General features: G+C 41.4%; 1 protein-coding gene across 3 annotated transcripts; it reads left to right on the top strand.

Moving 5' to 3' along the window:
- The first annotated feature begins 3,634 nt into the window (after positions 1-3,634).
- CNPY1 (canopy FGF signaling regulator 1) lies at positions 3,635-11,100 on the top strand. Of its 3 annotated transcripts, none has more exons than XM_036899679.2 (4): positions 3,635-3,729; positions 4,030-4,233; positions 5,970-6,066; positions 10,019-11,100. In XM_036899679.2, exons 2-4 carry the CDS (start codon positions 4,090-4,092, stop codon positions 10,054-10,056), a joined length of 279 nt encoding a protein of 92 aa, XP_036755574.1. In that variant the 5' UTR covers positions 3,635-3,729; positions 4,030-4,089; the 3' UTR covers positions 10,057-11,100. The 3 variants fall into 3 exon arrangements, with proteins under 3 accessions (XP_036755574.1, XP_036755575.1, XP_057360921.1); XM_036899680.2 differs by lacking the exon at positions 3,635-3,729 and adding an exon at positions 3,736-3,826; XM_057504938.1 differs by lacking the exon at positions 3,635-3,729 and having other exon boundaries at positions 3,911-4,233.
- Positions 11,101-14,401: the final 3,301 nt, after the last annotated feature.

Below are 14,401 nucleotides of genomic sequence, written 5' to 3'. Positions count from 1 at the left end.
TTCATAAATTTACTGCATGTTTGTGGTAAATTGTGCTAAAACCTTTGTGTTTTTATCCCCAAGGTTTTATCAATTGCGCAAATTCACCTGTTTTAATATTGGATACATCTTAACGGGAAAAACCAATTTTAATTCTGTTGTTATTCGCTGGCTTTGGCTGTCTAAACAAAGGCTACTTAAAATCTGTCTTATTGATTAAGTCTAGATGGAAGTCACTTTTCCTGATACACAGAACACTGGAAAATTTATCAGCCTTTATAATTCCTCATGAAATGAGCTCCTTTAGATTTCTACTTATATTGTCTAATAAAACGAAACAGTCAATGCTATTTACATATTATATGAAGCATCATACAACAAACTCATAGCAGTCAATTAAAATAAAAGCTAATTATATATCTCATCGACTTACAAGAGTTTCTGAATTCATACTTCCCCTGTTGTGGCCTAGAGCAAAGGAGGTTTAAATCTTCGCTTCTAAATATTGACTTGTAACTAATACCAGAAGTGATTTCAGTATTGCTGTGAATGAAAAGTTAGTGATTAAATTAGATGCAGTATTTGCTATAATGCAAATCTATACACTAAACTTCTAGAAAGAAAATCTTTGCAACACTGTGAAATTAATTATCAGTCACTGAGCAGGTTTAATATGGGTGTCATTTCTGAAGGACACCCTAAACAACGATACAGATAAGCGAGATTATTCGAGATTTCCCAACAGTTATGAAAAAGACAGATACACCACCACGGCAGTTTGCATGTCCAATTGTACACTGTAACCTAATTGTGTTCCTGCCTGATTGTGATAGCCATCAAGCAAGAAATTTGCTACAAGATTAACAGACGCACAGTAATGAAGGAACATGGGAAGCGCCCTGTAATTGACTGTTATTAAAGTATCATCACAGTCTGGAATAAAATCCCTCACTCCAGTTTTCCAGCTAAACCAAAGCCAAAACTTTCAACTACTTTGTTCCGTTTTCAAGTTGGGGTATGGGGCCTCCTCCCATTCTCATTGCATTGCTCACAGAACAGACACGTGGTCAGAAGAAGCCTAAAGGGGAGAAAAAGGACACTATTTGTGCTAAGTATGATTTTAGAATCGTAGGTAGGTTTCAAAATGGGAAAAGCTAGGATTTACTGTGATCAGGGTGCTCCAAGGTAGCATTGAAATTTAACGGATCATTTTTGTATTTATAACTTATACCAAATGAGTCCACGTGTAAAAGTAATGGCTGATGGAACACCGGGCGCCAGTGAATGGGCTTTCCCCCCATACAATGATGGCGGCGTCTTCATTCATATTTTAATGAGGTTAGTATCTCTGAGACCCTCCTTCTAGCGAGGAGGCGACTCTCCCCTAAGATTACAATAGGAGTTGCTTTATTGACAAGTACTATTCAAAATCTTCGTATATGGAAAGAAAGATTTAGTTTTATTCCACTTGTCCCAATACTTATTGCTCTCTTAGAATCGCAACACTTTGAGGGGAGAGAAAGGCTCAATTATTCTGTGAACCGTCTTTAAATTTACTGCCGGTAGCTCAGCCAAGTGGTACCATTTAAAACTCTTATCATGTGCATTTTAATAAGTGTATATAAAAAGCTACCGTGTATAAGCATCTTTCTCTTAATTTTTTTCTCACAAAATTGGATGTTTTGATTAGGGTTTTTGTGTCAATTGCTTCTTTAATCTTCGGTAAGATGAGCTCTACTAGTCTCATGTTGGGTGTTTTTCCTTCCTTGTTTTTAGTGAAGATTGTAATGTAGTATTTTCTGAACTATCTGCCAGCTAACATTCTCTCCTATTACTCAAAAGAGCCAGCTAATAACGTTAAAAAGCCAGTTAGCTTTCAAACACTTATAAAGTCAAGAAAATACACGTTGATCCCTTGATATAACATACTTGTGTTAAAAGAGGCACAATACTACTACATTCAAACATGTGGAATTTACACTTTCAAAATAAGACAAACAATCCCATTTTGTGGTAACTTGTGATGTGGGGACTGCTTTTTAAAAATGCCAACCCAGAAAATAAACAGAAGGAGAGCCTTTCACACATTAACATCGTGATTCACTCAAATCATATATGCTCGGCAATTTTTGCACACAGCTCAGAAGGTTAGGTCAATTTAGAAAAAAACTGTTTCCAGAATGGTCTCAAGGCGAACTCCTGGGATGTACCAGCAGGAAGCTGCAGGGTCCAAAAACACTCTTCCAGCAGTCAGCCCCCCAGCCCTCCTGCGAGGACCCCCCAGCCCAGGCCAGTGTTTACTTTTGCGTTTGGGGAAGACGAGGGAAGGGAGGAGAAAGAGTGGATTTCTGGATTCCCGTTAGAGCTTGTAAATGAAAGTCTACTCTTCCCATTGAAGTAAAACGCTGCTTTGTTGACATCCAGACAGTACAATGGATACATTTCATAGTATCAGATCAGGAACTACACTAAAAGCACAGGCTGGCAGGAGAAAACGCATTCCGTTAATGTCTGCTTGGTGAGCTGTATTTAAGAATTTACCTCTGAGTCTTAAAACGCTTCAGTCCCAGTACATATTCAATCCTTACTTTCTGTAAATTAGTAAAACAGAGTTTTGGTTTGTTGGTAAACGTGTGTTTTCCTTTTACAACTTACAATGCTCGGATGGCATAATTAAAGGTGTAAATAAAATGCAACTTGTATTTGGAATGCACTTTAAGCCACTTACTTTAGGGTCTTTTGACCGAAGACATTTAAAAAAAATTAAACACTCTAGTTTTTAAAAACTTGATATTTAAGGGAATAAATACATGTCTTGGTATATTCCTGTTTAACAAACGATTTGACTGCAAAACTGAGTGCACAAGCCTTGACAGCAGCTGAGAATGAATCTCAGCTCCAGCAGGAGGGACATTGTCACGGCGCACAGGGTGGGGGCGTCCGCAGTTAACTGGTGGGGATTGTCTTTTGCTCTTTCCCCTTCCCACGTTTCGATAAACTTTTCTCACAAAGTCGATTCCTTATTGAAACTGGGGTGGCGGCGGTGATCTCGGAGCGGTCTGCCGGAGGCCGGGTCTGAGCCCGAGCCAGAGCCCGCCGCGCGCCCGCGAACCCCGCGGCCAGATGGCGGGAGGCGCGGGGACCCTTTGTGCGCCCGGAGCGCGCATGTGAATGCCGCGCGGTCGCAGGCACCGGAAGGGTTCACACTGCGTCTGAAAGGGGACAAAGGAGCCTGGATAGATCAACATCGCAGAAACCGAGTTCATTTGTGCTTCAGCCCCTGCACCGCGGTTGTCATGCAAACTTCCTGCTTTGATCAGCGGAGGGTGCAGAGAGAGAAAGCCCGCAGCGGCCGGGGCCGCGGCGCGTCCCGGCGCCCTTGGCGGGTCCCGCCCCCTTCCGGAAGGAGTCGCGGGGCCGCGGCGGCCTGCACCTTGACCCGTCTAGACGGCCCCCGAGTTTTTGTCCCGGTTACCAAGGGCGAGGGGTGCTCTTTGACCCCCGCGCGGGGCGGAGGTGGCGGCCGAGAGGTCCTCTGAATCCCCGCCGGATTCCGGAGGGAGAGGGGCGCCCGGAGACGGGCACCAGCTGCTCCGCACGGCGGCGGCCGCGCCCGCGACGGGGACTCGGCCCCCGGCCGCCGCGCCTGGCGCGTCCCCTGCGCCCGGGCGCGCGGTCCCCGCGGCCTCCCCGCCGTCCCTCCTTTCCCCGCCTCTCTCCCCCTCCCGCCCGCCTCCGGCAAGTAAATAGGTAACAGCCATTTTCTGTGCTCAGCGCCTTATTCTGCATGTCGAGTGACTTTTCAAAACGATTACCTGTGTCAGTGCGGTTTCCCCTCTGACCACCAGTAGGTCTGTCCACCTGCAAACATACGCCCTTGTGAGCGGCCCGAGGTGGAACCGGCCTCTCGGGACGCGGCTAGTGCGGCCCGTGCCCGCTCCGCGGGGGAGCCGGTCCCGGTGCGGCGGCGCGCGGTGCGGGTTCCACGCGCCCCCCTCGGCGGGGCCCCGAAAGCCCACTGAGGCAGGCCTCCCGCGGCTGTCTTCGCAGGTCCCCCTGGCCCAGTCCGAGGCTTTCCTGACCGACCTCTTGGAGAAAGTGTGTGAGCGAATGAATCACTACCAGCTTGAAGAAGACCCGGTGACCCGGGAGAAGACGTTCAAGAGATTCGCCCCGAGGAAAGGAGACAAAACATACAAAGAGTTTAAGAAATTCTATTTTCACTCTGATGCTTACAGACCTTTGAGATTCGCGGTAAGCTCCGCTCTGGGCCGACCAGCCCCGGCCCCGGGAACACGTTCTGGGCGCCCGTTTGTGCTGTTTGTTTTGGTTGCTGTTGAGTTTTTCAAGACAACTGACGTGAAAATGGTATCTGCTTTGTGGTCCTGCTGCTCCTCCAGGGTTAACTGTGCGTTTAGTGACTTGCCTTCTGAGACACCCAGGGGCATGTGCTATTTCGTCTCAGTGGAGACACTTAGGTGGTGTTTTCCAGAAAGTGCTGCTGCAGACCGCAGTGACTTTAAGACCAAGAGTGCGCGTCACGCCGCCCCTGCGAGGAGACCGGAGGGGTCTCGCTCGGTCCTCTGACCCAGGCCCACGGCTCACAGGCTCCCACGCAAGGAAAGCAGGGGCTGTGGTTCCTAACTTAAAATCCAAACTAAAATGAAGGTCGTTTTCAAATATTTATAGCCAAATGATGAAGAGAGAGTGATGACCCTCATCTTTTTCTCTTCTAGGGCTTCACAGAAGGGAGAGGGTTTTTTCCTTGAGTTAATTAAACTATTTTAGCACAAACCAAGTTAAACAAAGGCTTAGGTATGATAGTTGGCTTAACGCCAAATTTCCTCCCACTGTAATGTTTATTTTACACGAATGCTGGCTTCCTGCTTGCTAGAATGTGCCTGGCAAAATACATCCCAATATGTTTCACTTTACTTAACGCGGTTGAATCAGGCGAAGTGATGGGAAAGCCTGTTTAAAAAACGTATTAAGTTCACACGTTGCCAAAATGTCAGGCATGCTGAAACCCTGAAATAAGGGCTTTAGCTGACTTGCGAAGATTTCATTTTAATTAAAAGGTAAAAGCAATAATTCAGGGTTAAAAGTACCGTGGAATAGAAATTGCAGTGAGTAAATGTGCTAGCATTTCATAGGTTTTAAATAAACACATTACAGTGGAATTTAAATATTTTAAAATGCCATTTAAAAATTTTAAAGTCTTGCTTAATGAACTCAGAAAGTGATTCGCGGGTCTCTGAAGAGCGCCTCCCGTAGCTTCCCAGTTCCAATGCGGCAGCCCCGTGGTTCTCTGAGCAGACCATTCTCCAGTTAGAATGTAAGGTTTTCAGACGCAAGGGCAGAGGGGAGCTCCCTCTTTTCTGAAAAGTCCGACTTCTGGGAGGGATACAAAGTGAAATTATGGATATATCTCTAAACCGTATGAAAAAGAAGTTCCCTGAGTAGTTGTCAAGCATGTTGTCCACAGTGAAATTGAAGATGCATTTGTTTTGATTGCTGGGAAAGCTTAATTGTTTTCACACTTCAGACCTTGTTTTAAAGCCACCAAATGGATTATTATGTTAAATCTGAAGGAAACTGGTTTAACCATTGCAAGGACCTGTGTTCTTTAGAAGGTTCTAAAAGCAAAACAAAAAGCTAAGACTTTTCAGCTCCATCAGTAGCAGACCCATTTCTCCCTATTCCTTGCACTCCAGTTTTAAGGAAGAGAAACAAACCCAAAGAACCATTTTCTTTCCTTTGCCCTCATCTTTCAACGCGACTAATCAGTTAAATCCCAGGAAAATGATGCAATTAGCATTCTTGGGAGAGGGTTAATCCAACACAGTGATGTCTTAAACCAAAACTGCTAATAAAAATGGACCACCTTGGTAACACGACTCTATATATTTAGCTAATAAAATTTTGATAAGTCCTAATAAGATGCTGTGCGTGCGTATCTATCCACATATGTTGTTATTATGTTTCTGCAGTGCGAAACTATAATAGAGAAGTATGAAGAGGAGATACTCTTTCTTATCGCCCAGGAGGCACACCACCTCGCTGACAAGCTGTGCAGTGAAAAATCAGGTACTGTGTCTGATGTAACATGTGCCCTCCCGGCGCCCACCCCTCTCCTCCACTCAGCACTGCAGCAGCTTGTTTTCAAATGAGCCTCGCCATCTCCCTGCCACCAGCGGTTCTCCGCTGAATCGGAAAGGACACCATGTGAGAGCAAACATGTAACAAAACCGCTGGGCTGTGTGGCTTTCCTGTTCCCTTCCTTTCCTCCACAAGTAAATGAATTCAGAGCCCCCAGATTCCCGGTTGTCCAGAGGCACAGGCTCGGCTCGGGCAGGGCTGGCTCACTCCAGAGCACGTCCTCTTAGCTTTGGGATTAGTTTCTCCATCCTGGGCCAGGAGAGGAGACTCTGACTTGCCTAGTACCGCTACTACCAGAAAGTGGGATCTTTATTTAACAAGAAATTTGAGGAGGGTTTTTGTTTGTTTACTTAGGTGGGGCGCTGGATTTTTTTTTCAAGTTCCTTTCACAGAATATCTACTTCTTAAAAAAAATTTTTTCTGTAGAGGGTGGGAGATAACATTTGACCTGCATTGTTACACACACACACACACACACTCAGAATCTAGAAAAAAATTGCTGAAACTTTGTTTGCTATTTACAGAGTTAAGACATGTCACCACCACTGGCCCTCCCGTCTGCTGGGTTGAATGGAGGCCTTTTCCTGGAATATCGTTTTGATACTCGTTTAATACATTTACGAGAATGTAGTGCAAGTTGTGCATTCTCTTCAGATGTCTTTGGAACAAAATGAATGATACATATGAAGACAATGATTTAAAGTACTTTCAGCAACTGTGGAAGCTTGGGACATTGAGCATTTAACAAATGTGTGGAATGAAGTAGAACTCACCTGTATCCGTGATATCAAATTTAGTGCCAAGGTCCTTAAAATAGTAGTTACTGCACATTTGTAGATAAATATATCATTAAAAGTTATGAAACCAGAAAGTTGTAAATGCCCATTAACATGAAAAAATTGTAGAGAATGGTGTTGTTTTCTGTTGAAAACCTGATTTGATTGGGAGTTTGAAGAATGAGAGGGCAGGGAGATAGCACAGTTAGGACTGTTCAGGAGTTGAGAGCTCTCTTCATTGATATGTAATGTTGTAATTAATGAAATGCACATAAATAAGTGCATAGCTGCAATTTTCCAAGGAAGGTATTTTTGAAGTTTTTTAAACAATTCAGAGATATATGTGTGCATTAAGATAGAAGCAAAAATGCAATGAGCAATATTGGAAATACTTGTTTTGCTGTATTTTTCCTCAGAAAGGGTTTGGACTTGTCGTGTTATCTGTGGCAAATGCACACAGCTGAGCACCTGCTCAGGTATTACAGGAGGACCTGAGAAAGTTTCACCAGCTCCACGGCAGTCATTGCCCCAAATAATAAGATTCTGGGAAAATGACTCCATTTGTTAATACAGCAATTTGACTTACTTTCAGTAATTTGAACTGTTCCTTTTCATTCCTCCTGCATATTTATAGTTGGAAATAAAAATTAACATTAACCTCAAAAAAATACAAGCGTACAGCGTAAAATACGTGCAGTATTACTAGTATAAAACAAAACATGATTAGGTAATTATATCTTAATAGCATTTAATTTTTTTAAAACTTATTGAGTCCCTACGATAAATACCAGTGCCTCAGAGCTCTTGAGGTTACAAGGTAACCACTCCAGAGGTTCAGGTGCCACATGGCTGCCACGTCCTGAGGTGCCAGTGGGTCCTGCCAGCTATGTTTCTCTATGAAACATACTCGGGCACATTCCAGACCTTCCTGGATTGAGAACTGAGACGACAGCTAATGCTAAAGTGAGAGCAGACTTCCCACCTCCCCACAACTCTCCTGCTGTTGAAGTTAGTTAACACCACATAGCAAGGTCAAGAGTTTTCTCAAACTTAAAGATTATTGCAGAAAAGGTGAAAGGGACGCAGCAGTGAGAATCGTGGCTAATGACACAGCAACAGTGAAGTGATGTTCTAACATTACATGGTGGTTTCAGATAACCGTGTGGAAGGCCGGACTGTCACATTGTAGGAAAACTCCCATGCTTTCAAACATAATCTAAAGTCCAAGTAGTGAGTTTCCTACAGTAATGTGATGTTCATCCTGTTTTGTAAAGGCAATACTTTATCTTGTTCTATTGTAAACAACGTGCTGTGATTGATCACCACAATTTAAATGATGTTCTGAAGATAGGACCGTGTGTGTGTTTATCAGAGGTTTTGAAACTACATTAACCAGTAGCTCTAACCGGTGTATCCTGTGTGCAGGACAGTACACTGAGAGCTGTTCAAGTGTCCACATATTGCTTTTAGGGAGATCATTTTTTTTTTAAATAGATTTTTCTAGAACTAGAGATTTGATTGGAAGGTTAGTCCCTTTTTATACTTTATATATACCTTATATACATATGTTTTTTTCTCTCTCTCTATATATATATGTCTATGTATGTATAAGTTTTGCTTTTTTCCTATTTAGCACAAGTCATTTCACTTTAATAATTACAGAGAAACAGATTAGGGCACATTCACACCCTTCTAAAAATTTCAACTTAACTGAGGTATAAATGCCATATAATGTTGTATGATATTTAAAGTGTACATCGCGGTGATTTAATATATGTATACATTGTGAGAGGATCTCACATCTAGTTAATTAGCACATGTGTGACTCTCTAAAATATTAAGATTCTAAGGCTCATCCCCTACACACAAACAAATAAACAGGGAATAATGGAGAAAACATATGTTACATTTAAGACGACTGTGAGTGAATTTAAAAATAACACGGCAGTGACATTTTCATAAATATGTGTCATCGTTTTGAAGAAGGAAAGAATCCACGGTGACAGGCTATCGGGTTGCAGACCTCTACAGTGGAGGCCTCTACAGTCTTACTCACTGGATGGAATAAAAGTTACCAAATGCACGGTGTTCTTGGGGTCTGAGCCAGGCTGACGGTGGTGGTCAGTCCCTATGTAATCTCTTTTGTCCTAGGCAAAAAATCAAAGTGAGTTCATTAGCTTTTCCTGGTGGAATATTCTGTGGCATGTAACCCAGGCTTCTCCAGATTGTCATTTTACTGTCTTGAAGCCAAAATGATGTTTTCAAATCTTAACATAGAAGGTCATGATTAAAAGATAGAGAACACATCACTCTAGATGCAAATGAATGGAAAGTCCCAGGTTTGTGGAGGTATTTGGTTAGATAGACTGTGTGAAGATATAAATATAAAAACATAAATATATTCTGTATACGTATCACTTTCTGCTTTGAGATCAAACCTTAGCAGTTAAAAACTTCAGACTGATGAGCTAGTCACATGATCACTTTGAATGCAACATATAGAATAAGGTATCAACTATCTAGAAATGGTTAGCCTGTAGGTGAAGTAAGCATTTTTATTACCTTTTGGGTTGACTTCCCAACACTAATGGGGGTGTTAAATTCTAAGGTACAAAATCATTATTTTCAGAAGCCAGCGTATTTCCTATTTTAAATAAATTATGTGGTTAAAATAATCCATAGTCTTTTTAAAGAGCATTCACATTAATTGTTTCCAGTTGGAAGAATGGTATGTATTGAAGCATCTCCACGCTCCCCCACTCCTTGGATCAAACGTCAAGTGCACTCTGCCCCTATTGAAAGTATTCCTTAAATACTCCTGTGGCCACGGGCAAGATGATGCAGTCCCTGGACTTTGTTTTAAAATACTCAAAGAAAAACTGGCGATGGGACAGGGACAGCAGAGTGCTGACCAGTGTTGAGACCGGGTTTGTGGTACAAGAGGGTGGATTTTACCCTTCTTTCTACTTTTCTGTATATTTGAAAATTTCTGTAGTAAAAGCATGTTTAAAATGTGCTTCCACAAGAATGTGTTTTTTGCAGAAAGTCATGACTTACGGGCTGGTATTAACATGATTGTGACATTCTCTAACTTTTTTTTCCAGATCTGTGTGAGTCCTCTGCTAGTCACGATGAGCTCTAGGAACATCAGTGCTGCGAGGCAGGAGTGAAGTCACAGCCCCAAAGGTCAATGTCTGCATTTACGTCTTCCTGAGGAGAAAGTGTATGTCTCTCGTCTATACCACGTTGTCTCATATCTGATACTTTATTGAAAATCTGTTGTTTGGCATCATGACAAACTCCAATTCTTTCTGTAGGTGAAGCTGAGGTGTGCATAAAATAAATTACTTTGTGGATTTTGATACAAACAGGCTTACAGCAAAGCATTTAATTCAGTAATAAAAAAAGTGAAGACATTTCATAAATGAAACGGATTTAAAATGTATACTGTATATTTTATGCACATTTACAAGTATAGAGTTCTATTCGGTAAGAACTTGGTTTGATTTCCTAAATACTTGGTTGGCTTTGAAATTAAGGAAATATATTGCCACAGATTCCAGATTGCCTTCTGGGTTATGGTATGTATGGCTGTTGGTGAAAGGAACAAGCTCGCTTTATGTCATGAATGACACTTAAATTTCTAGAAACCTTAAGTTGAAAAACTTTTGAATCTCTATAATTTAATTGAATGCATAACAAATAATGGATGCTTTTATAGTGAACAATATATTTTCCTTTCTCACACATATATTCTGAACTCAAATGATTGAGAAAGTTGGTTTATTATCACATCACATCATCATGTATTTTTAAAAGATGACACCAGTGACCAGATTTGGTTCTACTGCAAACACTGCTGTTGTGTTCTTGTTTTTCTAGAAGACTTCCAGCCAACACTGAGTGTATGGGTTTTACTACTAACTAACCTATATTGTTCCTTCTGTATGGGTGTTTCGTAGGTGTGGCGATGGCAAGGGACCTGGGGGTCATGTGAGAAATTACCTTTTGACCACACTTAATACCAGAATGCAGGAACAGTCTCACTCTTGGATATTTACATTCAATGGAATCTACCTTTAGTTATTTCAAATGTCAGGGCCTATTCTACACTTGTTTTAAAAAAGAAATCCTCATTGTTGTTCATGAGAATATACTGGGTAGGAGCATATAAATTCTGCTCCCAAAGAGCCATATGTTCCATGATTGCCTAGAAGGCACACTGTTTAAACCACTCCACCGGCTCCTGGAGAGGAAGCAATTCTGAACTTTAGGAAGATTTACCAAAATGAAGAGGAAGAGGGCTCTGCTACACTCCCTCTTCCACCGCAGTTCTTAGTAAAAGTCAAGAGTTTTAAGTTAATGTCACTTATTTACTTGGGAAAGCTGGGAAGATGTGTGATGCATCTATAGCTGGTTAAGCAGTATAGATCCTACATATTAGAGTCCAGTGAACCTGCGCCGCAGCTGGTAGAAAATAGAAATAGGATTTCAGAGTAATTAACACCATTTTTCAGTGGGGTAGTAAAATTGTTAAAGCATAGTCCTTAGCTCTTTATGTAAACTTACCTGTTTAAGGTGAATTTAACATTTCAAGCAGTAAATCACAAACATTTCCCTAACTTGGGCTTCTTGGTAACTGCACTAAACAGAGCATTTTTCCTTCCTGGGAACGTGGTGGAGGGACTGGCACCAAGTTCCCAGTAAATGAGCCCAGGCTGTAGAGACGTTCCTGGGCTTTTCATCCCCCGGTGGTAACGGTGACAAGTTCTCAGATGCACAGCACCGTGCTGGCCAGAGGGCCGGGGCTCCATTCACGCCCAAAGGACCGTGGGCAGCCCTGCCACTGGCGGGCGTTTCTCATGGGGTGGGCGATTTTGCTTTGATTGGAGAGAGAACCAGGCATCTTGCCTCTGAGAACGAATAGCTAAGGTTTTGCTAATTGTGGCCTTTCAGTTTTTTTCTTATTTCCCAGTAAAAATAATCTTGTCTCTATTAAGATTTTTGATTTCTCATGACTTATGTATTTTCCCTTTCCAGAAATTTTTTTCCAGATCAAACTTGTTAAACTCATGTAAATATTTGTCGCTTACTAAGTTACTGATGAAAAATACATTTAAGTGATAGATACAAGCCTCTGCATTTCTTATGGCTGCAAAGATTCTTAAGTTTCCATCTGGGTCATGATTAGCTAACGGGCAGTCGTGAGCTAGAGTAGCTTCTTGCCTCAGCACCTCCTGACCACATTGTTGCCTTTCAAGTGATGTTTATCAGCCCAAGACAAAAGAAAAGCTAAAAGCTTGAGAAAACATAAGCACCACCGAGGGTGTGACAGAAAAGTTTCTCAGTCAGTGAAAAGCAGCCCAATTCTGGGTCAAAAAAGTTCCTGGAGAAAAAGACAGGGGTGTGATGCTTATTGAAATAATGAAGGAAAAAGGCATTTTGGAGGCAGATGGTTTCAAATCATACTTTTATTAGATGATTTCCTTGGGTCTTCACGGAAGACTCTGAACCTGTTCTCATAAAGAAAACACCAAACTGGCTGAGATGAACAGTTCATATTTTGTTAAGTGGATTACTATTTGCTAAAAATGAGCCTAGACCAATGAATCCATTTCGCTGAGGAGTGGAATGTGGAATTGAGCCCAAGTCCCAAACAGGAAAGATCAATACTTTATTTACTAAGACAAGCCCTAAAAAACAGTCAATAGCTTGTTGTAACTTTTATACCTATATCTCTGCTTAGGCTGATATTTATTCATATATGTAATAGCTTTATCTAAATAAAACTGTAACTAAGATTGTAAACTACATAACAATCTTAAAATTCAGGTTATAATGGAATATGGGGAAAAGCCGTTCTTTGATGTAATGTTGTGGCCTGTTTAAAAATTTGACACAAATCTATGAGCTAATTTCAAATTAGGTAATCTTAAATCTTGAAACCCACTGAGAGGCATTTTGCATGGTTTATACCAAAATGCAATTAACAATGATACTAAATCATCACAATAAAAAGCAGAATCCATGAGATACAACTGTGTTTTTGTTACAATTTTCTACCTGTAATTTGACAGTCCTCTATAAGTTTCTTAAATTCCTCAGTTTATTTGCTTTTAGAGCAAGGAAATAAACAGATAAAATACTAAATATAATAGATGAAATTGAAATATGGAATTTGTAAAAATTCATTGCCCTTAGATTACCTAGGGAAAGATACCCTCTTTCTCCCTGGAAATCGTACTAGCTGCCCCTTGCCCTGATGTGTATTTGCTGAAGAGGAAGGCCCCACTCTTTCTGTCCGTTTTCAGGATCTGCTGTGCACAAAGGAGATGGTGATTACATTTAATATAATTTTATATCGTTTGTCTGTAGAGCCACCACCTGAAAAATCAAGCTTTGCTCCTTAAGGACAGGCCTTGGAAGGGGGTCTAAAACACTAGGGTTGGCGCTCGGCCTTCTGGACTCCCCGGGACTCAGAAGGTGATGGTAGATGGAGCCATGGGTGCACAGATGCACGCAGACAAACATACGCACATAGCTGTAAATAAAATTGGGACACAAGTCAGCTGAAGCTGGGATTGCTCCAGCGTGGAGATCTCAGAGGAAAAATGTCTAGAGATTTCTCTAATTCCTTAAAGAAAAAAGGAATCATTCCTATGCTCTGTATCTTGATTTTCAAGATTTTTAAGAAAAAATGTTCCTTAAATGACAACATACAGAAAATATTCTGCCCCACAACAGCAAGATATTTACACAACATACTTGATCTGTTAAGAAACAAGTCAAGTGAAAAATCACAAAACTATGAGTTTATGTTGGAAATATAACAGAATCTTATAATTATAATATGGCTCATTATTATGGAACAGATTTAAAATTTTATCCCCCAAAACATAACAACACAAAGTAGAAGCTTTGTAATGAGGTAAGCAATTAAAAAGAGAATAGAGTTGTGTTGCCCCAAACCACAGTGTAGGAGAAAGTTCCTGGACTATAGACTTGGTTGAACTACGGAGCAACTCAGAGGCTACATGCCTCCCCTTAGAGCTGATAGAGATTCTAGTAACTTCCTTCTCCTTTTGGGAATGTTAACAAACCATTATCTAAGTAATGCAAGTTACATAATGGAAACTTGGATGCCCAATGTCAGCTAATTAAGCATGGCTGAGACTTGGAAATATCCTATAAGTGTTAAGTTAAAATATTAATACCAATTTCAAACTCTATGAACAGCAGGTTGGCACCTGAAGCATTAGAATGTAATCCTGACATTTCATATTAAGGGTTTGCCTCAAAGCTGCTTTCTGAACAAGTGGGAATTTCCCTACAGCACGATCTCTGATCTCAGCCCGTAAAGGGGGATGATGACCCTTGCGGTGACACCATCGTGGACAGAGAGAGAGAGAAGATTTCAATCAGGTGATTCTCATTGTCTGATAGAAATGATCTTTACGGCTTTGTTGTTCTTCATCGAAGGGCACTGA

The sequence above is a fragment of the Manis pentadactyla genome, chromosome 7 (assembly GCF_030020395.1).
Source record: "Manis pentadactyla isolate mManPen7 chromosome 7, mManPen7.hap1, whole genome shotgun sequence".
NCBI classification, from domain to species: domain Eukaryota; kingdom Metazoa; phylum Chordata; class Mammalia; order Pholidota; family Manidae; genus Manis; species Manis pentadactyla.
This window is presented reverse-complemented; position numbering and strand designations above follow the sequence as displayed.